The sequence below is a fragment of the Schistocerca serialis genome, chromosome 4 (genome assembly GCF_023864345.2).
Source record: "Schistocerca serialis cubense isolate TAMUIC-IGC-003099 chromosome 4, iqSchSeri2.2, whole genome shotgun sequence".
NCBI lineage: Eukaryota > Metazoa > Arthropoda > Insecta > Orthoptera > Acrididae > Schistocerca > Schistocerca serialis.
The window spans coordinates 353,672,392-353,697,283 of NC_064641.1; the positions used below are offsets into that span (position 1 = coordinate 353,672,392).

Sequence of the window (24,892 nt, forward strand, 5' to 3'; positions counted from 1 at the left end):
ATTCCCTGTGCATAAAAAGGATTTTGTAACCAAAACTGCCTTACTTCAAGAAATGATTGTTACTGCTTGTCCATTTCACTGTTGGGCTGGAGTCCAGACAGTAAGCAAGATTAACAATGGGAACAACTCGAGGCAACAGCTACAAAGTATCATGTAAAATGGCCATAAGACTTACAAGTTTCTGGGCAGTCCTTTATGGTCACTTATGTCGGTTAAGGACAGGTGTGCACTCAGTGTAGGATCCTATGGAACTAAAAAAATATTAATGTAAAGGCCAATTCACACTGTCCATCACATCACATCATGTCATTTCACATCACATCAAAACATTCTGCAATGCTTTACAAATGGCAGAATCCACACTGGTCATCCCGTCCCATCACATGACATCACAGCACCATCAAGGTTTTTCAGGAAGGAAGTTTTGGCGGCTGACGCCATATGTCAATCGTTCATCAAGTGATCCCACGCTCATTTCATCACATTACCCGGCCATGCTCTGAGCTCCACCATTTCGTGTTGATGTGGCTTTCATGGTTGACACTAGTTGTATGTTGTTTCTAATTCATAATAAATTGTTTTGTTTTGTTACTTCTTTCATTGAAATTTATACTAAATGACAAAAGATTAATCGAAGCAGTGAGGCAACAGTATGGATTTTGCGACATGAATGTACTAAATTACATGCACTCTACTGTACTTATAAAGTGGATTTTTATTCATATCAGTACCTTATTTAATTCTTTACAATTTAATGGATACCAATCTTGCTGCAACATGAACTGAAAAAAGTACTTTGGATAGAATCTGATTAGCAAGTGGAATTTATTTATACGTTGTCAGGTATTTGTAATGTTTCATAAACAAATGGACTGAAAACTTCAGGCATTGCAACAGTGTCAAAACACAAACACTTCTGCATGCATAAGTGGTCAATATTTGTGTGGTTTCACTACCTAAGCCCAGTACAAATACAGCACTTGAACTATTAACAGCCAAATACAAGTTGGAAAGAAAACTTGTACATCTTTATGGGAAAGCTATTGAGGGGTATATGACTATTGCACAAAAATTTGCATTGAACTGGTAGCCAAACTTAACCTAAATGAGGCCAATTTTTCGTGGGATGTGATGAAAGCTCATAATACTGTGAAAGCTCATAATACTGTGTTCCTTATAGTAATTCTGGGAGAAATTTTACATAAGAAATGAAAAAACTGGTGCTTCAACTTTCTAAACTATAAAATGCAGATTCCTCTTTCTCAAGTTCCTTGCATAGCATGTGAAATTTCCCCTCTGTACCATGTAATGATGTTTTTTGGGGTCCACGCTCTTTTTTGCATTATTCTGCATTTATGTCTCCCTCCTCTAATGTACAAGCTATCCCTGCAAACTGCAAACCACTTGATTCCAATAAATGTCATTTTTATACAAATGTTGACTACAGCATCCACATATATACACTACTGAATTTTGTATGTGCTCTTAGTGCATAAAAACAGTTGAAAATCATCTTCAAAAGATAGCAAGTAGCACGAAAAAACAGTTGAGGACAGCCCTGTGACTTGAGATCACATGACTTGAATTAACTTTATGTGCTGTGCTGTGATGGACAGTGTGAATACTCCTTGACATAACAGTGCCACGATGTGATGGTGCCGTGATGTACAGTCTGAATTGGCTTTAATGGATGGGTTTGTTTTTGAAAAAGTGATTATCATGACATAACCTGATATTAATAAATTCAATCCCTAGTTCTCTGAATAAATTCAAACACACACAGTGATGGTTAAGAAACGCCACAACAGCATGTGGAAGAAGTCAGTCACTTTCTGAGTTCAATAAAGACCAATTAACACTCGCTGTCATGACACTGTCATATCATGGCTCCATCACATCAAGATATCTTCACACTGCCCGTGGCACATCAAGTCAATTCAAGTCACATGATCTCAACTTGTATGGCTGTCCTCAGTTGTTCTTTTTGCAAGAATTGTAATCTTTGCAAGGTGGTTTTCAACTGTTTTTATGCACAAAGTGCACATACACAATGCAGTAGCTTGACATTTGTACGAAAATGACATTTATTGGAATCAAATGGTTTACAGATTGCAGGGATAGTTTGTATATTAGAGAAAGACAACAGAAGTGCAAAACAACACATAAAAGAGCATGGGTCCAAATAATGTCATTAACTGGTACAGAAAGGGAATTTCACACACTATACAAGGAGTTTGAGGGAGAGGAATCTTCATTTTGCATTTTAGGAAGTTAAAGCATCAATTTTTTCATTTGTTACATTAAATTGCACTCAGAATTACTAAAAGGAACACAGTGTTATGAGCTACCATCACATCTCATGAAAAATCGGTCTGTTTAAGGTTAAGTTTAGTTGCTGGTATGGTGAAAACTTACGTACAATAGTATTATCTCCCTCGATACCTATCCCTTCAAGATTTAAATGGGTTTGCTTTATGTCTTGTATTTGGCTTTTAATAGTTCAAGTGCCTGATTTGTACTGGGGCTAGCTAATGAAACCACATAAATATTAACTGCTTACACTTGCTAAACTGTTTCACACACGCAATTCAGACAGCTACTTGACAGTAAATAAGCCTGCCACAAACATATATTTAAACAAACAACTTGCAGTCTCTGAATGTTTCAGTCCATTTCTTTATTAAACAATACAAATGTCTGACGACATGCAGACAAATTCCATCTACTAATCAATCTGATTCTACCCACAGTACTTTTTTCACTTCAAGTTGAAGCCATAGTGTAATCCATTTCACTGTAAGATATTAAATACCTTACCAGTATGTAAAACAATTCGCTTTATAAATGTAGTAGACTGAAAGTAATTAATTTATTACATTCATGTCATACAATTCAGACTGTTGCCTCACTGCATTGATTAATCTTTTGTCATTTATTATAAATTTTAGCAAGAGAAGTTATGAAACAAAACAATTTATAACGAACAATGAACAAAAAACAATTGATATTAACCACAAAAACTACCATGAAACAAAATATGAAGATCTGAGCATGGCCATGTATAAAGAGGAAATGAGCCTGGGGGTCATGTGATCAACTGCAGATGGATGACGTCAGCCAGCAAAACTTTCTTCCCCAGAAACCTTGATGGTGCCATGATGTGACATGACCTGATGGGAGAGGACGGTCAGTGTGGATGCCACCATTTGAAATGCATTTCAGAATGTTTTGATGGGATGGATCATGATGTGACGTGATGGCCAGTGTCAATTGGCCTTAGGTCACACATAAAAAAAAGAGGCAGTGTTTGCATTTGCTTGCTATTGCTTGTGCAGTTTATTTGTGAGGATTTTTATAGCATTCTGGATTTATTTATGCTTTGATTCTGAGTTGCTTGTCAATATTTATCATGAAATGTTTGCAGAACAATGATGACAATGAAGAGGGCATTTCTCCCCCATGTAGTGGTTGGGAAGAGATTTCTCAGACCAAGAAAATGAGATGGTATTTTGATACATATGTATCTCTGGACTTTGCAAATACTTTCAGCAGTAGTGAAAATTGTCTAGAGTATGTGATATGCTTAACTATTTTACCTGCAGACACTATGACCATAAACAAATTGAAGAAGAGGTTCTTTGGGAGCATTGAGGTTATGGAAGGAAACAAGTGACAGTTTCAATCTTTTAGTTCATCTATGGGAGGCCAGAATAAGTTGTGCAGTTGGTAATTCACTGTCCACAAAAGGTAATGTTGCAGACATGAGTCCTGGTGTGGCATAATTTAACTTGTCATGTGAATTACAGTGTATACTCCAGTAAATAATAATAGAGTATGTCAGTTCGGTCTCAGAGTTCAAGGAGCTCAAATGAAGTGTTAAGTGAAAAGGATGTTCTCTTGGGCACTACATGTGCCTAGTTGTTAAATTTGTCTATGACTACTGGCAGCAATGCTATTTCAGAGGTAAGACACTTGGGAAGTACTAATCCAAATTACTGTCCTGCTAGGGTAATCAAAGACCAGATGGGGATCACCAAACAGTAAAGTATTCTGGCATGAGCTTTGTCTTATATTCCAGTTGGGGTACAGAAGTCAATGACAAACACTGTCAAGGAACTATCACTTTTTAGGGTTGTACTGTTGCCACACATTGGTGTTCATAAAAACAAATGATACACAAAACCATCATTGCTTTGTGCACCAACAGAAGAGGCTCTGTGGATGATTAGTAACAAACAGTTTATGGTGTGACACTCTACCAGGCATATGTGGACTTGGTGGATGCATGGAAAAGGGCACTTAATTGGAAGTGTGCTAAGAGTGAAATTCAGTGGAAGAAGGTGTGATGATCTGAAGCTGTTTACCCTGCTTTTGACTCAGACTATTAAATCAATGCAAATGTTTACAAAAACATTTTAGAGAATAGTATACTTCCCATAGTGACGTTTTCTAGATCAATATGATTATCCTTCTGTCCTGAAAGCAAGAACTACTTTGCCGTAGTTTCAAAAGAAATTTGAATGTATTTGCTGAAATTTCCTGCACAGACCCTAACTGGACTCCACTGAAGACTTAGGTATAAATTAGAGCATCAATTATGTGCCATATCAATTTGCCCAAAAACTTACTAACACCTGTTTATTATGCTTCAGGACAAATTGAAACAAATTCAATGCTGAATATGACAGAACTAAATAGAAAGGTTTTCTCATAATGTAACTGTAGCAAAATGAGATCTCACATCCTGTTAGTTTCAGGGGACATAAAAGTCCAGAAAACTGGTTTGTTCAGATAATTGAACAGTATACTTTTATTTACCAATAAAAATTACATATATTTATAATAACATGAATCTCTTTTATTGTCACAAGGGCAAGTACAGTAGGAATGTATGTAGTACAGCCTAGTAAACAAAAAATATGCAATACATTTGAATTTTGCATGTACAGTACATACGTATAGAATCAATGCTTTAAAAATCCTTAACTGTGGTCTGTGAAAGCAAGTCTCCCCACTTACAAGCAGCTATGTTACACTTTTCAGGACAGATATCTGAAACTGGTCACTTTCATCTTAAGCTTCACACCACCTGAAGGCAGTATCTAAACATATAAATGCTTCAGAAAGAGGTGGTATATTTTGATCTTCATTTTTTCTACCACTAGCTGAGAGACATGTAGCAATGTCAGCTTTATCAGTGATGAGGTTTACAATTTTGCTATCCTGTAGGATTTAGTGTTGTGGATCTGCATCATGGATACTCATCCATTCTTGAATGTCATCTTCATCACATTCATGGCAACTGTGTTCTTTTAGCATATTGAGCATTTTGGACATATCTTTCTGTTTGTCATTTTCAATTAGACTTTGAGCACTTCCCCCAAAGTTTTATTCCTGGCCTTCCAAATACTGTTTCTTTACACTATCTCATGATGCTGCGATCATCTAGGACGCATCTTTCAAATCAATATTTTCATGATTTATAAACAGACTTTCTTCTCCCTCTTCTTCCCTTTCTCAATAACTTACTTAACAATTCTCTTCTGTAATACCATTTGAAAGACTCAATAATGCCTTGATTCATAGACTGCGATAAGGAAGTTACGTTAGGTGGAAGAGACCTTATTTTATGAACTCATCCTTTTTATTTAAAATATCAAACAATGGATGAGTTGGTGTATTATCAGGGAGCAGTAATTATTTCTCCCTTTTACCATTCTTTAACTGATGAGATTTTACAGAGTGTTCAAAAACTTCCATAAACCATTCTGTGAAAATGATACTACAGGTATTTATCCAGGCGCTCTTTTGTGAGGTGTAAATGATAGGCATCACAAACACATTAATGAGTTGGAAAAGCTTTCTGATTGACCCCAGCTTTGTAAGCATTCCAAACATTTTTGAGAGCATAATTTTCTTTCTTCAATACTTCCTTAATTTGATTATGAAAGAATCAGCGGACAGTTTTTCTTCTTGTGTTTGAAGCTCACAAATGCCATGCCTAGACTTACAACAGTGTTTTAATTGGCACGTGCTTGCTTTAAAATTCAACAGCTCTCCAAGGTTTTCATTAAACTGAACTGATTTTTCACATAGAATGGGACCAAAGGTGGATTCTCCTTGTGATCTTTCTTGTGTAAACACTTGTAAACAGCACAATCTAAAATCATGTTCATGCTGAGCTTCATAGTTTTACAAACTGTAGATCTATCCGTAGAATCAAGCTTAGATATAAAATTTATGATGTTTTTCTTCTGTTTTTATGTGTTTTTGTGAGCTTACTAACTTTGTAGCCCTATTTAGTAGATAACTTGGTTCCGAATTCACCTTCCTCTTAGCATTTTATCAATCTAATAATGGAAACTCCAGGTTGGAATGCTCTTCTGTCTCTCCACCCATACCCTGCTATCTCTCCCCCTTCCCTGCCATCTCCAGAATCCTGCTTTCATTCAATGCGACAGTTGCATTCTAGTCCAAGGTACCAGACATGGTGGTCATATGCGTATGAGGTATGCTTGCTTTTGTGAAGGAATTTGTGAATGTGTGTGTGTTTTCTTTTTTGAAGAAGGTTTTGGCTGAAAGCTAAATTATAATGGTCTTTTCATTGTGCCTATGTGCAACTCAACATGTCATCTTTACAGTGAGTAACAATCTATCCTGTCCTTTTATTAACCTCATATTTCTGTCTCATAGAAAGTACAACACATTTATATTAGACATTGTATATTCAAGTTTACTTTACATGGTAAAGGTACAAGTGATCATAACAGAGAGCAAATGGTTATTATTGCTGGCAACTCAGCATTAGTGCAAGGGCAGGGGGAGGAGGGCAAAAGCTTAGAATGGGGAGAGTAACAGGCATGAACAAGTAGTAGTTCAGTTACGCAGTCATTTAGATGACCAAAGTTTGGATTATTGCTGCTCTACACATATGGCTGTGATCTCTGAAAGGATAAGAGTGCATATCCATAGACTTATGGCCACAAAATACACAGAGTGAACCCGAACTCCACCAAAAATTTTGCAGGTTGTTCAAGGATATTTTCTGAGTATTTTGGTATAAAGGACACATGGTCTTTGCTGGCCTCAATAGATAGTAATAATGTACTTATGATTTATTTATTTTGTTACCCCAATTACCTTTGTCCCTGAAAAAAATAATAACTTTGCAATGAATCTCCATAACATACAGTCACTAAAATGTATAACACAAAGTTCAGAGTAATGGAACAACCCATAGATGTAAAAGTACTGTGATGTGGTTGCCTTTGCTGTGGAAATAGCTTAACATAGCATTGTTGTGTCTTTCCATTGCATTCAATGAACCCTAGCATGAGGTCCACATTGACCAACTCTTCATCAATAAACCTAGCCTTGCTGCTGAATATCACTGTTAATGTACAACTAACATTGCCAGAAAACAAACCCGTGACATGACTGAACAGTGCCAAGGGCAAAGAGTGAGTGGACATCACTGTTGTCAACAGCAAGTACAGTCACTGAATTGAATAAATTTGTTTCCAAACAAGACATGCAGCACATACCATCCATATGGGCATTGCTGTGGACGTATTTTCATTAGATAAGAAATACAAATATAAATGGGGGTAAGAAATAAAACAAAATTTTATTGATCTGTAATGAGCCACCAGAGACAATGGTCACTTATCCCTGAACAACCTGGAGTTCAGGTTCACTCTGTATGCCTCAAGTATTGGTTAGCAGATTACAATTCTAGTTTACTTTGCATCCTGTCTGATGTATCCAAAGCCTTCATCTATGACTACAACTACCTACATTACAGGTAATGTCTCCAAGTTGCCCGTGTTCTGGCTCCACAGGATACCTTCCCTTGGCAGACCCAGCTGTCAACAGTATGGCAGGCATGGTGTATCAACCATAGTGAAATGGATTGTGTCCAAAACATGCCAGTCTGTTCTGCAGTGGAACTCCAGCTGGCATCATGGGAAAATGACGTGTTAGCTTCACCAAGAAAGATGCCAGCTTCAAGACCAGCGACACATGCATCCTGACAACAGTGCCACAATTGGAAGCACTTCTTTGCCTCTTTGAACCATATATAATCCAAGCATCAAACAGATATCATCTGTCAGTCACAACTTTAGGTTGATGCCTGGCTGCTCTCAACCAGTCCAATTCACAGAGCCTCTGCACAAAGTTTTGAAGCAGAGTGACCACCAGGATCTACACTGCTGATTTCCAGCAGCAGCTTGATCTGGAGCATACTCCACTGCACCCACTACATGCTGCTAGCCACTGCACAGAAAACTTTGCCTCCTCCATCTTGGCCTGCTGTGGAATTGATGCTCCACAACTGGTATTCTTGTGTGGAAATTGGATTGTCAACGGTGCTCAGTGGTTGCCATTGTTATACTACTGAATGGACTTTGACTTTGTTGCACTTCCTAAACAGACACCAGGGCTAATTGAATTTAAGATCTAGTGTCCCTATCAGAAACTATTTCAGAAATCCTGTCATTGTGATTCATTCTGTGGAATTCATAATCTTTGAAGAGCTTTTGTGAGCAGACACTATATAATCTTTATTGTTTGTCAGTCATTAATTCGTGGTTAAGTACAATCAGCACACTAAGTCAAAGCTGACAAGCTTGTATTTTTGAATTTTTGTGTGGAATAAAAAATAAATGTTATCTGATTACAACCTCAGTGTAGGACATATCACTACCCTATCTCCTCCTACATCATTTTCTTTTGGGTAAAAGGAACTAAAGTTTTATTTGGTAAAGGCAAGCAATAAAAATATTGTGTTCAGTAAATAACCACACATCTTACAGAAAGGGGTCAATCCATACCAAGTGGTCCAGCACTGGTATCTTGACCATCTCAGAAAAATGTTATATTTGCTGGGTGAATTCCCCAATGTTTAGTAGCCACAAAACTATGTAAAAAAAATTATTGTTTATTATTTTGAAATGGTGGCCATATTTGTTCCAGGCGCGTGTGTTTTTTCGTATTTGCAAGCATCTACATTTTTTTACAATTATTCAGTAGTGGAGTGTCCTAAGCCTTTCAGATAAAATGCATTTAGTTCAACACACTCTGGGCTACAAATTAACATCATTAACACTTAGCTGAATGTATTCTTTAATATATTTTTAATAGTGCCAAGTTATCAGCCACAAATTAAAAAAAACTCAATTTTTGAACAGTAGTTTTCCAAAGAAAGATTAATTTCTCAGATTTAATATTTTTCCTGCTATTACACTGTATAGTATAGTTACTTTTTACAGAGTATCAATTGTGAGCAGCTTACACTTAAAAAAATACACGATTTTAAAAAATGGATTTTTTTAAATATTTCCATTTTGTGGCCTGCATATCTTTGTTGGGGTACCAGATAAAAATCTGAAAAATTCACAGTTAATAGACCTTTATGATATCAAACTTCAGTATAAATTTCAACTTTGAGATTCAATTGAAAATTATGGAAAAAAATTACAAACACGAGTCAAAAATACGTTTATTAACATCTGTGATATCTGATAGGCTAATCAAATAAAGTATACCAATTGCATAATGTAACACACAACATTACACTAGTTAATGAATATTTGTCGAAACAATGCTGTGGTAATTGTTTCAGCAGGCTAACAATTGCATCTGCAAGCCTATAAAAGTCTGATTGTTGTCTTCTCCCTTAGACCAACAATTGTCTACTCACTTATTTAGATAGAATTTCTTGAAGTGTGCAGTTGAAAAATGGTGTCTCAGTGTTCTGTTGATGTTGTTATTAATGAAGCATGTCATAAAAGTGTGTATGGAGAGTATCCTACAGACATTACTTTAATCGAAGATTACAGTGAAGAAGAAAAAGTGTTGTTTTACTTATGAGTAGGCCCAGAGTTCAAATCAACATGCAAGTACCATGAAATAAAATACTTAAAAATTTTTTGTCACCTTTTTGGTCAGTCTTGCATGAACCCTTATAAGAAACATATAACAAAAGATCTGCGAGAAATAACATTTGATCATTATTCTAAAAAAAAAAAAAAAGCCCTTTTGTCAATCTCATACCAGAAAAATCATTGTGTCCAACATGTTATTCTAAGATATTCGCAATCCACAAGAGAAAGGATAGTGAAACCTCAGATAAAGGATTTTGTGACTTATCAGCAACCATTAAAAAAGTAGTTACAGCTTGTGAAATTCTGGGTATATCGCCTGCTAGTAAAATTAGAAAACTAAGTCAAGATAGAAGACTAAGTGCCTTGAATACAAAAATTGAGAAAGTGGCAGCTACAGCCAAAAAGAATTCGAAAGTTTCATTTCAAAATACAATTTGTACTAAAACAGATGGAAGTTCTAAAACTTCACCAACCTAATATGGTGATTTGATAGGAAAACTAAAAACTAAACACAGTACTTCAAACAAAGAGGATAAAATTAAGATTATCTGTTTACTGCTGAATTCTTGGAGTTGAGCAAAAGTTAGTGATGAATTTAATGTGTCACAATGTCTTGTTAAGTTAACAAGGCAATTAGTAAAAGAACAGGGAATTTTACCAGCATTACAAAAGAAAAGTGCATCTAATTTGGTAGATGAAAACACAATCAATAAATTTATTAAGTATTATGATGATGACTATAACAGCCGTTTGATGTCTGGCAAAAAAGACTGTGTTTCTGTGAAAGAAACTGGTTCTAAGATTCAAAGACAAAAAAGGTTAATATTGTGTAATTTAAATGAACTATTCACTGAATTTAAAAAAAGAAAATCCTGCATTAAAATTGGAAGATCAAAGTTTTGCGAGCTGAGACCAAGATGGTGTATTGTCACAGGGGCATCTGGCACCCATAATGTTTGTGTTCGTTTGTATCATCAAAATGTAAAGTTGATGATAGATGGGGCCAATCTTGGAGGTGACTATAAAGACCTTTTGGATGTTATGGTATGCAATATTGACAGTTACAATTGTATGATCAAGGGAAAATATGAAGATTGTCCAGGCAAACAAGCCTTACTTGACGTGTTTGAAGAATCCAAAGAAGATGATTTGATGCCTGACAATATAAAATACAAATAATGGGTGATGCAAGACAGAACTGAAATGGTGACAGTCATAAAATCACGAGAAGAGTTTTTTGAAATGTTGGTGGCTAACCTTGAAATTTGAAAATGCATCATTTTATTGCAAAAGCTCAAAGTAAATTTTTGAAAGACAAAAAGCAAACATTGGCAGCTGATGAATGCTTAGTTCTTGCTGACTTTTCGGAAAATTATTCCTTTGTTGTTCAAGATGAAGTACAAGGGCACCACTGGGTAAACAAAAACTTTGTGTTCTGCCTTACGGCAGGTCTTGTCATGGGGGAAGCCTCGTCAGAGAGGTCCACCGCTTGAGTGACTAGGCAAGTGATTCCAGTGGTGGTTTCCCATTGCCTTCCACTGATGATGATGAAATGATAATGAGGACAACACAAAACCCAGTCCCTGAGCAGAGAAAATCTCTGACCCAGTCAGGAATTAAACCCGGGGCCCTTGGCATGACAGCCAGCCGAGCTGATCACTCAGCTATTGGGGCAGACACTGGGTAAACAAGCAGGCCACAGTTCATCCATTTGTATTCTATTATGAAGATGAAGATAAACTAATGAGCCACAGCTTTTGTGTCATAAGTGACTACCTTGAACACAACACTACAGCAGTTCACATTTTTCACCTAAAATTAACAAACTGCATTAAACAGCACCACCCTTCCATAAAAAAAATTGATTTAATGTTCAGATGGGACAGCAAGTCAATATAAAAACAAAAAAAGAAAATTATTAACAACTCCTTTCATAAAGAAGATTTTGGGTTTTATGAGAAATGGCACTTTTTCACTTCATGCCGTGGGAAGAATGCTTGTGATGTTGTCGGTGGTACAACAAAGTGAGCTGTCACAAAAGCACGTCTGCAGTGGACCAATGACAATCATATCATAACACCTCAAGAAATGTTTGAATTCTGTAAAAAACATATCAAAGGAATTACCTATGTTTTTGTACAATATGAGGAAATACAAGAAGTCTATGACAGCGTCTTGAAGGAAAGGTACAACACTTGTCAGAAGATTAAAGGCACTCGATCTTTTCATTGTTTTGTACCCCATTCACACAACTTACAGAAGTGTGAGATTACATCAAGTTCACCTGATAGTGAATTTCATCAATGTGGAAAACTTGTACATCTGTTTCTTCAGAATAAAGACATAGTGACTTGTGTTTACGACGAACAGTGGTGGGTTGCCAAAGTTGATAATATTGACTGTTAAAACCAAGATGTACATGTTGTATTTTAACACCCTCCAGGACCAAGGACATCTTTTAAAAAAAGTAGAGAAGGATCAAGTTTGGATGCCACTTAAAAATGTACTACGGAAGCTGTCCCCCATGGAATTTACAACTGTGACTGGGTGAACTTATAATCTAACACCCAAACTGAGTGAACAAATTTCTCAAATGTTCAATGAGCGATATACAGGGCTATTACAAATGATTGAATCGATTTCATAAATTCACTGTAGCTCCATTCATTGACATATGGTCACGACACACTACAGATACGTAGAAAAACTCCTAAAGTTTTGTTCGGTTGAAGCCGCACTTCAGGTTTCTGCTGCCAGAGCACTCGAGAGCACGGTGAGACAAAATGGCGACAGGAGCCAAGAAAGCGTATGTCGTGCTTGAAATGCACTCACATCAGTCAGTCGTAACAGTGCAATGACACTTCAGGACGAAGTTCAACAAAGATCCACCAACTGCTAACTCCATTCGGCGATGGTATGCGCAGTTGTAAGGCTTCTGGATGCCTCTGTAAGGGGAAATCAATGGGTCGGCCTGCAGTGAGCGAAGAAACAGTTGAACATGTGCGGGCAAGTTTCATGCGTATCCCGCGGAAGTCGACGAATAAAGCAATCAGGGAGCTAAACGTACCACAGCCGACGGTTTGGAAAATCTTACGGAAAAGGCTAAAGCAGAAGCCTTACTGTTTACAATTGCTACAAGCCCTGGCACTCGATGACAAAGTCAAACGCTTTGAATTTTTGGCGCGGTTGCAACAGCTCATGGAAGAGGATGCGTCCAGTGCGAAACTTGTTTTCAGTGATGAAGCAACATTTTTTCTTAATGGTGAAGTGAACAGACAGTGTGTGAATCTGGGCGGTAGAGAATCCTCACGCATTCGTGCAGCAAATTCGCAATTCACCAAAAGTTAACGTGTTTTGTGCAATCTCACGGTTTAAAGTTTACGGCCCCTTTTTCTTCTGCGAAAAAAACGTTACAGGACACGTGTATCTGGACATGCTGGAAAATTGGCTCATGCCACAACTGGAGACTGACAGCGCTGACTTCATCTATCAACAGGATGGTGCTCTACACATTAAATTTCTGGTACGTTTACTCTTTAATGCTATGAGAGGCAGTAAAATGAAAATCAAACACTTGTCACAATGTGACCAAGGAATGGTTCCATTCCAAAGTAATCATCACATGTGTTAAGACATTTATCCCAGTGAGAAATTATACGATCAACTCTTGTTTTATAGAATGTGGTTGGGCACTGATGGATCCACAATTATACCTACACTTCAACGTTCTCCTCTGACTGAAATTGATGACCACGCATGTCTTTCTTCAGGTCACCAAAGATGTGAAAACCACATGGTGAAAGATCTGGGCTCTATGGAGGATGCTGTAGTGTTTCCCAACCAAATTGCTTCATCCAATTGGGAGTGCGGGGTGGGCATTATCATGCAACAGGATCGTTCCATCCAATGGTATTCCTGAGTGTTTTGACTTTATATGGTGCATCACAGTTCCTGCAATGTGTCTCTGCTTTGATTGTGGTTTCATGCTCGAGGAACTTGATGGGCAGTGGGTCCCTGCAGTCAAGAAGACCATCATATACTTATCTGAACTTGTTGGAACAGCTTTGGATTTCTTTGGCATGCGAGATGAGAGATATTTTGTACTGCTGGGCTGTAGAAATGCTGTGGATGGGATCATCCTGATGCACAATAAATACTGCCCCCAAACTGCCAACTGGGCAAATGCTACCATCGATGACTTGTTTGGGAAGTATTCCAACATCCTCTGTAGAGCCCGGATTTTTCACCATGTGATTTTCACATCTTTGGCAACCTGAAGAACAATATCCGTGGATGTTGGTTTCAGTCAGACAAGGAAGTTGCAAGAGTGGTGTGGATCCGTCAGTGACTGACTACGTTTTACAAAACAGGAATTGACTGTCTTGTTTCCCAGTGGGATAAATGTCTTAACATGTGTGGAGATGACTTTTGAATGGGCCTATTTCATGGTCCCACTGTGGCAGGTGTTCAGTTTTCATTTGACTGCCTCCATGAAGAAAATCAAGTTCAGATGTTGTGTAATTCACACAGTGCGGGGAAAAAAAAAAAAAAAAAAAAAAAAAAAAAAAAAAAAAAAAAAAAAAAAAAAAAAAAAAAGAAGCAGTTTAGATGCTACATCCAAAAGTATGCAGAATAGTATCATGAAACAAAGTAAACAGAAAATAAATACAAGATGACATTCTTCACCTTCGAAGTAATCTCAGTTAACAGCAATACATTTATGGGAACATTTATAAGGAGCTGCAAAGTGTCAGTGAGTATTCTCTTGGAATTACAAAAGAGCTGCTGTCAAATGTCTTTGCCTCTCACAATATAATGCACAGAACAATACATTTCGGTGGTTTTCTTCCCTATTTTGGATTGACTTACTACTAGCAGGTATAAAATCCTATTATGGTACTTTACACAAAATATGGATCTTGGCTACACATGTCAATGTAATGTTTCAGCTGTTTCTATCAGAATTGCCATCTGCTGTTCAGTCAATTTGTGTTGCAAAAACTGGGAATATACTGAATAAGCAGATATTCCGCTTATCCAAAACTAGGAATGCAGTGTTAACATTATCATAACTTATCACCAATTCAGTGTCTTGAGTAAGACATGATTACTAATTTTGTACTAGGATTTAGTTCACTTGATTGATGTAAGTCAGTATGCTCATTCTTGATTGACCTGAATGTAGTGCCTCATCAACAGTTTTTCTGTACATCTCAAACATGTTTGAACTAACTTTAAACCCATTTTCTCCTAGTGACTTCTGTTCAGTAAAAGTATCTCAACTTCTTTTGTTTATGAAACAATGACACTGAGAATGCACACTACGTGATCAAAAGTACCCGAACACCACAAAAAACATATGATTTCATGTTAGGTGCATTATGCTGCCATCTACTGCCAGGCACTCCATATCAACGACCTCAGTAGTCATTAGACATTGCGAGAGAGCCAATTGGGGCACTCCGTGGAACTCACGAACTTCGAATGTGGTCAGGTGATTGGATGTCACTTGTGCCATACATCTGTATGCCAGATTTCCATACTCCTAAACATCCATAAGTCCACTGTTTCTGATGTGATAGTGAAATGGAAACGTGAGGGGACGCTTACAGCACAAAAACGTACAGGCCGACCTCATCTGTTGACTGACAGAGACCGCCGACAGTTGAAGAGAGGTCATAATCTGTAATCTATCCAGACGATTACACAGGAATTCCAAACTGCATCAGGGTACACTGCAAGTACTATGAAAGTTAGGTGGTAGGTGAGAAAACTTGGATTTCATGGTCGAGCGGCTGCTCATAAGCCACACATCATGCTGGTAAATGCCAAACGATGCATTGCTTCGTGTAAAGAGCGTGAACATTGGATGACTAAACAGTGGAAAAACATTGCTTAGAGTGACAAATCATTGTACACAAGGTGGCGATCCGATGGCACGGTGTGGGTATGGCGAATGCCCGGTGAACGTCATCTGTCAACGTGTGTAGTGCCAACAGTAAAATTCGGAGGTGGTGGTGTTACTGTGTGGTATTGTTTTTCATGGAGGGGGCTTCCATCCCTTGTTGTTCTGCATGGCACAATCGCAGCACAGATCTACATTGATGTTTTAAGCACCTTGCTTCCCACTGTTGAAGAGCAATTCGGGGATGGTGGTTGCATCTTTCAACATGATAATAACATCCCTATAATGGACTGGCCTGCACAGTGTCCTGACCTGAATCATATAGAACACCTTTGGAATGTTTTGAAACACCAACTTCATGCCAGGCCTCACAGACCAACATAAATGCCTCTCCTCAGTGCAGTACTCCATGAAGAATGGGCTGCCATTCCTCAAAAACCTTCCAGAACCTGACTGAAGGTATGCCTGTGAGAGTGGAAGCTGTCATCAAGGCTAAGGGTGGTCTAACACCATATTGAATTCCAGAATTACCAATGGAGGGCACCACGAACTTGTAAGTTATTTTCAGCCAGGTGTCTTGACTTTTGATCACATAGTGTATGCCTCAGTCTGAACTGCACTAGAGATCAGTGATATGTATTAGATCATTAGTTATATGCTGTTCTCTTTGTCTTTTAATTTTTCAATGAAACTTTATCATTATACATTACTCATTTGCACTACGACATGTCTTCATACTGATCATGTTCTGCTGATTGAAGCAGATTAATCTGCTTTATAAGAGTGTCCGAGACCATGTGACACTTCTCGAAGTTTACCTTTCCATGTAAGAACATGCAAGTATTTTTAAGCAATTTTGCCATTTAGATGCCAAATGTTTAACTCAACATTTGACTTTCTTATCCTGTTTTGGCCACTCTTAAAAATACTGTTTTATCTCGAGAACAATGAAAGAGTTTACCTCTTCTTGTACTTTATTCTTTTGGCCCAGTGTTTATCACCCAAAATAATATATCTCTTGAACCTCATTTCCTTGCTCAGTGTTTCATATTGTCAAGTGCATAATTTTCCCTATGTTACCTCCATAGCTGCAATGTTAATACCATCAGTGGTGAGGTCTACCTCAGGAGTTGCGTCTGTGCGATTCTTATACTGTGTATCAGGTGAAATGCCATAATTATGCAGCTTTCTCTGTCTGTGCCATAGTTACACAGTTATAAGAATGAATTACCACATGCACAGAATCTGTATTGGCAACACATGGTGCTCTGATAAAGCAGATGTGACAAGATCTTGGTACCTGCCACATTATACAGACGATTTTAATTACTCCATTTCCCCCAACTCTAGCACGTAAAACATTGGAGATGACAACTTACACAATGCCACATGCCTGGGTCCCACAACTCAAATTGATGTATTGAGCAAAGCAGTTTGCTCATTTAATTTTTTAAAAAATTAATACCCCCCTTTTATTTTACATTTATATTTTAGAGGTTTCCACTAGTGTTTTTCTCTTTCTTTCATTCTTATCTCTTGCACTATTAAATCCTTAGTTCCTTTCCATGTGGTATCATATTTTTGATGAATCTTTCCTTTTTCCTTTCATTTTCTCTATGACACTGCCACTTTCAATGAATCAGGTTTTTAAATCTGAAATGTCAAGGGCATTTCATTGCTGATATTCCTTTCATCCTGACAGTGTTTGCTAACATTCTTTCCTAGGCTGTGAATAGTCCTTTTTTCTTCAACTGTTGCCTCTCAGTTGGCAGGTGGAAAAAATCTGGTTCTGGATGCTAAATATTTAACCCAACATTTGTTTTACATGGCCTCAGGGTGTGGCCATCTGATACGAGAAAGAGTTATCTGTAAGTGGTTCCTTTTATATTTGTCTTTATAGCCCTGAATTGAGTCTTTTTAGCAGTCTTCCCAGATGAATTAAATTTTAATTTACCGATCACATAGAGCCAAGGAAACTGCATCCCAAGTTTAGTACAGTAAGAAAAAATTGGGGTTTTTGGATATTATCATTAAAATTTAATTGCATCACATTTGTATTTTGACATTAAAACTTAAATGATCAACCATGGATAATTCTTTGTTTGGTAAGTCATTATCTTACCAAATTGGGTCACTGACAGCAGTAATTACAGACTTTAAAGTTTGTTATTTTTGGAGTTAGAACAAGGAGCTTTATTACTACATAAATACCTTATCTTGCAGAAGACCAGTATTTTCATTTAGAGGTTCCCATGCTAATTCTTTATCCGTGTTATCTGTAAAAGTAACAGTTGAACATTTAGCTCTGTTCCTCATACTGAATGAAGCATTACATAGTTTATTTGTTAACAAAACAAATAAATTCTTGACATGAATCTGCAATTGTAATGATCTTTATGAATAATTCCTTACAGATTACTTGAGCATTTCTGGACTTTACTACCCCTCCATGTTACTTGTTTCAGTTTTTCCCTTATCAGGACACAAATTTAAAACTTCTGAAATAAATTTCAATCATTTACTGAGGAAAAACATCAATTGTCAAACTGGCTGAACAGTCTACACAGATATTATTTATTTATTTATTTTTTACACAGGTAGACTATCAGGCAAAACTGCTAACTGACATATCATTTATCATTATACAATAGGAGTTTGTTCATCTGCATCTACATTTACATCTATACTTTGCAACCACTGTGAAATGCATGGCAGTGACATCCTGTTGTATCAATTACAAAGACTTCTTCTCATTCCATTCACATGTGGAGATCAGGAATAATGATTGATTAAATGTCAGTGTGTGCACTGTAATCAATCTAAGCTTGCCTTTGTGGTACCTATGCAAGTAATACATGGTACATTCCTAAATTTCTCAATTAAATATGGTTCATGAAACTTTGTAAGTAGGCTTTCACGGGATAATTCATATCTCTTTCAAGTGTCTGCCAGTTCACATTTTTCAGTATCTCCATAATACTCTTTTATGAATCAAAGTCATGCACAGCCATTCTTTGTATACATAACATATCCCCTGATAATTCTATTTAGTCTGGAACCCACACATCTGAGCTGTATGCTATGATGGGTCGCACGAGTGTTTTATAAAAAATCTCCTTTGTAGGCTGATTACATTTTCCCAGCATGCTATTGTAAAGTTATGACAGTAGGATTACTGTGTCTTTGGAGCTGTTTGGATTATGTTTACTGTGGTGGAAACTAGCAGGGTGAGTGAAGCAGTGAATGATTGTTTATTGTTTGAAATGAGAAAAATACCCAGAGTGAGAAGGAGAAAAACAAAAGTATGTGATAACCACTTGTCATCAGAAACAGGTGTTCCAGTGAATTAAAAAGTTTTGATTTAACTGTTGCCTTCTTAAAGTTTTGTGGTTCTGATATTTTAAGTTGGAGTGAGTGTGGCACCTGATGTTTCAGTTTCTGCTACCATGCATCAATACCTTACTAGTAGCGATGAGTGATCAGATATTTTTTGGTGAAGAAGAACACAGAGGAGAACAAAATGAAATAATACTATTAAAGTTAAAAGTGATGGTGAAGAGATTAGAAATATGTGCCAACAAAGGAGCCAATAATAGGCACAAGAGTAGGCACTGTTGAAAGGCAAGTAAGAACCAGCATATTAAACCACATGTCCAGACCATTTGCACAATGGACTGTGAAGTGAAAAAGGGAATAAATTCATATGTTGAACAATGGTAGCCATCACAAGTACACCTTGGAACAGTTTTCAACACTGCAGGGCATGCCATGCTACTCAGCCACAGCAATTCAAGATGATGAAAAGTTACGTTCATTTTGCATCCTTCAGTTTTTGAACAATTTATAACCAAGTGACTTAACGGGACTTTGCTGCTATCTAGCTTATAAATAAATTGTAGTAAAAAATTATACTTATACTAGCTTCTCTCATGTGTGCTTGTGTTAGATATATTGCAGAGTCAAAGCATAGAAGTGGTTGTGTGCATTTCTGTGGCTGCGTTTGTGTGTCTGAATGTGTGTACTTGTACTGGAGAATGAGCTGAAAAGCTAGTATGAATAGTGTTTATTAGTGTGTGTTTCTATGCAGCCAGCTAAAGATTAGTGGTTCCTTTCCTTTATTTTACTTATGTTGCACACATATAGGTCTCAATCTCTGCTGTCTCATCAGAATAATAAGAAAGAATTTATATCTCTGTCCTATTCTACCTCCTGTTTCACTCTCCTCTCTTCCACACACTCCATCCACTCTTCATCCTTTCTCCTTATATCCAATATTCTTTCACTTGCCTCCTCACACCCTTTTATGCTTCCTCCTAAAACCACTCCATCTTACAGCGAACAGCCTCCATCTTCCACCTGCCTCCTTCCCTCCTCCTCCTTCTCCTAGTTCACCTCCTCCTCCCCCCTCTCTCTATCCATCCCCTTGTCCTCCTCTGTGTTCCACTACCTTCTCTACTTTTTCTATTTCCATCTCTCCTCCCTCTCTCTGACCATCTCCTCCTACCCCCCCCCCCCCTCCCCCCTCTCTGTCCATCTCCTACTCCCCTCCCTCTGTCTGTCTATTTCCTCTTACTCCCTTTTCCTCTTCTTATCCTCCTCCTCCCTCTCTCTGTCTAACTCCTCCTTCCCCTTCTCTCCACTATCAGGCTCAGAGGACCAAGTGATTCTGATTTGCTTCTGTGTCATACTCTGCTAACTGTTCTCATTTGGATGCCTTACGGCAGGGTATGGAGTCAACACACCACCCTCCAAGCCACTGGCAACTTTCCAGACCTTGGAGATGCTACTTCTCATAAATGTAGTTCCCTAGTAGGCATTGTAAGGGCGAGTGCTCCCAGTTACAGTCCTGCAATGAAGGGAAAATGCCTGGTGGTATGGGGAATTGAACCCAGGTCCTTTCTATGGCAATCAGAAGTGCTGACCGCTCCCTTATGGAGGTGGATATGTTGGATACATTTATATTACTGTAATGACCTGAAAATAAACCACCACTGCTTATGAGCCGCACCCCTAAATTTTGAGGAATTAAAATAATAATAATAATAATAAACAATCAAGACTTTGTGCAAAAATAAGCCGCACACTGACTGAGAGGAAACAAATTACCAAAAATGTATTTGTACTTACATGTAAGACATAAGTACGTACCCTAACCTTTTGTTCTAGCATTTGATGCAATGCATTGACTCCATACTCTGTCTTTCTTACTTTCATCACTATTAGCACCAGTATTCTCTTCATCACTCTCACCCTTATTATTTTCTTCATTCTCTTTCCACAGTACATCATCCTCACTCCCATTCAGGTTATGCAATACATAGCATTTCTTGAACACCTCTATGGTTGACTCTGATGATACAGAGGACCATGAAGCTAGAATCCACATGCACATATGGGTAACTGGTGGCTTCTTAATCTTACTAGATGGAGCAAGTACATAATTTTCTTCCAGGAGTCAATCTGAATACATTTTTTGGAGGTTGTCCTTGAACAGTGTGCTTAGGGCAACAGCTAGTAACTGTAGTTTTGAAATCATTTCTGCAGATATTAAGACAAGATCTACCTTTTGTGCAGCAAGTTTATCTTTTATTTCAGGTGTTAGATATGTCCCTTAAAAGCATCAAAAACTAGTATGGTTCTCTTAGGAAGTAGTGCCCCATGTCTCCAAAACCAAACAGTAGACAAGAAGTCAACCATCAGTTGCATTGTCATCCAGACCTTTTCGTCGCAGCAAATCACTAAACCCATAGGAAAGTGTTCTTTGATCATGGTATTTCTCTTCAGAATGACACAAGTGGGAACTTTGCCCCGTCAGCTGTAACAGCTAACATCAAAGTTATTCAATTTTTTCGTTTCTGGTTCACCTTAATAAGATACTTTTTGTCCTTTCCATGATAACTGTTGCAGTGTTCAGGATGTCAAAAAACTCTGGTATTTCATCAGCATTGGCAATCTGATGAAAAACGGTATAAGTGACCCTTTTGCAACTAGATGATGTAATGCCAGAAGTTGACCAGTTTCTGCTCGAAAGCTGCTGGCATTCTCTGTACTAGAGTAGTACTTTGTCGTAGAGTAAGGCCACAACTCCACATAAACTGAAGAAATTCTTGTTGTGGCATGTTTAAGACTTTTGTGATTATTGAGGCCTTCTATTGTTGATAAGGATATGTCTCTGGAAAAATGTTATTCCATCTCACTAAGGCCAACAGTTGAATAACTTCGTGTGAGATGAGACATCTGTCCTCTTATCTTGCACATAGGAAAGAATCTTAGCATCAAGTTCCTGATACTTGCTACATTTTGGCCCTGTGAATGATTTTCTCATTGAAACTGGCTTCTTCCATTTTTCTTTTGAAGCAACTAAATGTCACACATTAGATTCATCCAATCCATACTGTTTTCCAGCCTCTGTGTGGGCTTGACTTAGGGCACAACTGTAAGTTTGAAGCTTGCATCGTAACTACACCAAATTCTTTGGCTTGATGATGCTTTTCACTCTAAATTGTTTTTCATATCATCATAAAAGGAACCAGGTTTTAAATTGTAAGACATTTCCAGGGGCAGATGTGGACTCTGACCACAATCTATTGGTTATGACCTGTAGATTAAAACTGAAGAAACTGCAAAAAGGTGGGAATTTAAGGAGGTGGGACCTGGATAAACTAAAAGAACCAGAGGTTGTACAGAGATTGAGGGAGAGCATAAGGGAGCAATTGACAGGAATGGGGGAAATAAATACAGTAGAAGAAGAATGGGTAGCTTTGAGGGATGAAGTAGTGAAGGCAGCAGAGGATCAAGTAGGTAAAAAGATGAGGGCTAGTAGAAATCCTTGGGTAACAGAAGAAATATTGAATTTAATTGATGAAAGGAGAAAATATAAAAATGCAGTAAGTGAAGCGGGCAAAAAGGAATACAAACATCTCAAAAATGAGATAGACAGGAAGTGCAAAATGGCTAAGCAGGGATGGCTAGAGGACAAATGTAAGGATGTAGAGGCCTATCTCACTAGGGGTAAGATAGATACCGCCTACAGGAAAATTAAAGAGACCTTTGGAGATAAGAGAACGACTTGTATGAATATCAAGAGCTCAGATGGAAACCCAGTTCTAAGCAAAGAAGGGAAAGCGGAAAGGTGGAAGGAGTATATAGAGGGTCTATACAAGGGCGATGTACTTGAGGACAATAGTATGGAAATGGAAGAGGGTGTAGATGAAGATGAAATGGGAGATATGATACTGCGTGAAGAGTTTGACAGAGCACTGAAAGACCTAAGTTGAAACAAGGCCCCCGGAGTAGACAATATTCCATTGCAACTACTGACGGCCGTGGGAGAGCCAGTCCTGACAAAACTCTACCATCTGGTGAGCAAGATGTATGAAACAGGCGAAATACCCTCAGACTTCAAGAAGAATATAATAATTCCAATCCCAAAGAAAGCAGGTGTTGACAGATGTGAAAATTACCGAACTATCAGTTTAATAAGTCACAGCTGCAAAATACTAACACGAATTCTTTACAGACGAATGGAAAAACTAGTAGAAGCCAACCTCGGGGAAGATCAGTTTGGATTCCGTAGAAACACTGGAACACGTGAGGCAATACTGACCTTACGACTTATCTTAGAAGAAAGATTAAGGAAAGGCAAACCTACGTTTCTAGCATTTGTAGACTTAGAGAAAGCTTTTGACAATGTTGACTGGAATACTCTCTTTCAAATTCTAAAGGTGGCAGGGGTAAAATACAGGGAGCGAAAGGCTATTTACAATTTGTACAGAAACCAGATGGCAGTTATAAGAGTCAAGGGACATGAAAGGGAAGCAGTGGTTGGGAAGGGAGTAAGACAGGGTTGTAGCCTCTCCCCGATATTGTTCAATCTGTATATTGAGCAAGCAGTAAAGGAAACAAAAGAAAAATTCGGAGTAGGTATTAAAATTCATGGAGAAGAAATAAAAACTTTGAGGTTCGCCGATGACATTGTAATTCTGTCAGAGACAGCAAAGGACTTGGAAGAGCAGTTGAATGGAATGGACAGTGTCTTGAAAGGCGGATATAAGACGAACACCAACAAAAGCAAAACAAGGATAATGGAATGTCGTCTAATTAAGTCGGGTGATGCTGAGGGAATTAGATTAGGAAATGAGGCACTTAAAGTAGTAAAGGAGTTTTGCTATTTGGGGAGCAAAATAACTGATGATGGTCAAAGTAGAGAGGATATAAAATGTAGATTGGCAATGGCAAGGAAAGCGTTTCTGAAGAAGAGCAATTTGTTAACATCCAGTATTGATCTAAGTGTCAGGAAGTCATTTCTGAAAGTATTCGTATGGAGTGTAGCCATGTATGGAAGTGAAACATAGACGATAAATAGTTTGGACGAGAAGAGAATAGAAGCTTTCGAAATGTGGTGCTACAGAAGAATGCTGAAGATTAGATGGGTAGATCACATAACTAATGAGGAAGTATTGAATAGGATTGGGGAGAAGAGAAGTTTGTGGCACAACTTGACCAGAAGAAGGGATCGGTTGGTAGGACATGTTCTGAGGCATCAAGGGATCACCAATTTAGTATTGGAGGGCAGCATGGAGGGTAAAAATCGTAGAGGGAGACCAAGAGATGAATACACTAAGCAGATTCAGAAGGATGTAGGTTGACGTAGGTACTGGGAGCTGAAAAAGCTTGCACAGGATAGAGTAGCATGGAGAGCTGCATCAAACCAGTCTCAGGACTGAAGACCATAACAACAACATCATCATAAACCAGGAATTCTTACCAATTTCCAACTGAAACTGAACTATAGGATAACAAAACAATATTGGTAGAACTACACAATGTTAACACCAATAAAGCACTGGTAAAATTTTGCAATGTTGCATAATAAAATTCTAGTCATCAGTTTTGGCTACAAACGCAAGTTGTATTGTTGCAAATGAGATTAATTTTTGTACAATAATTGTTTGTAAAAAGACAGGTAGTGGAGAAGAGCTGATTCCTAAGTTTTTGAGGATAAAATGTCAGTATGGTACAATTCCCATTAACCTAAAGGCTACAGAGAGAAGAGAGAGAGAGAGAGAGAGAGAGAGAGAGAGAGAGAGAGAGAGAGAGA

At 37.9% G+C, this 24,892-nt stretch overlaps 1 protein-coding gene across 6 annotated transcripts in view; it reads right to left on the reverse strand.

Annotated features, from left to right (window-relative positions):
- Positions 1–24,892, reverse strand: part of LOC126474141 (axotactin) — a 557,260-nt gene that overhangs the window by 27,723 nt on the left and 504,645 nt on the right. For all 6 annotated transcript variants that reach the window (XR_007586577.1, XR_007586576.1, XM_050101588.1 and 3 more), the window contains one exon: positions 18,004–18,068. Coding sequence is in view for 4 of the 6 variants with exons in the window: in XM_050101588.1 (XP_049957545.1) it covers positions 18,004–18,068 (65 nt within the window). In the remaining 2 variants the exon portion in view is untranslated. The remainder of the gene's footprint in view (positions 1–18,003; positions 18,069–24,892) is intronic.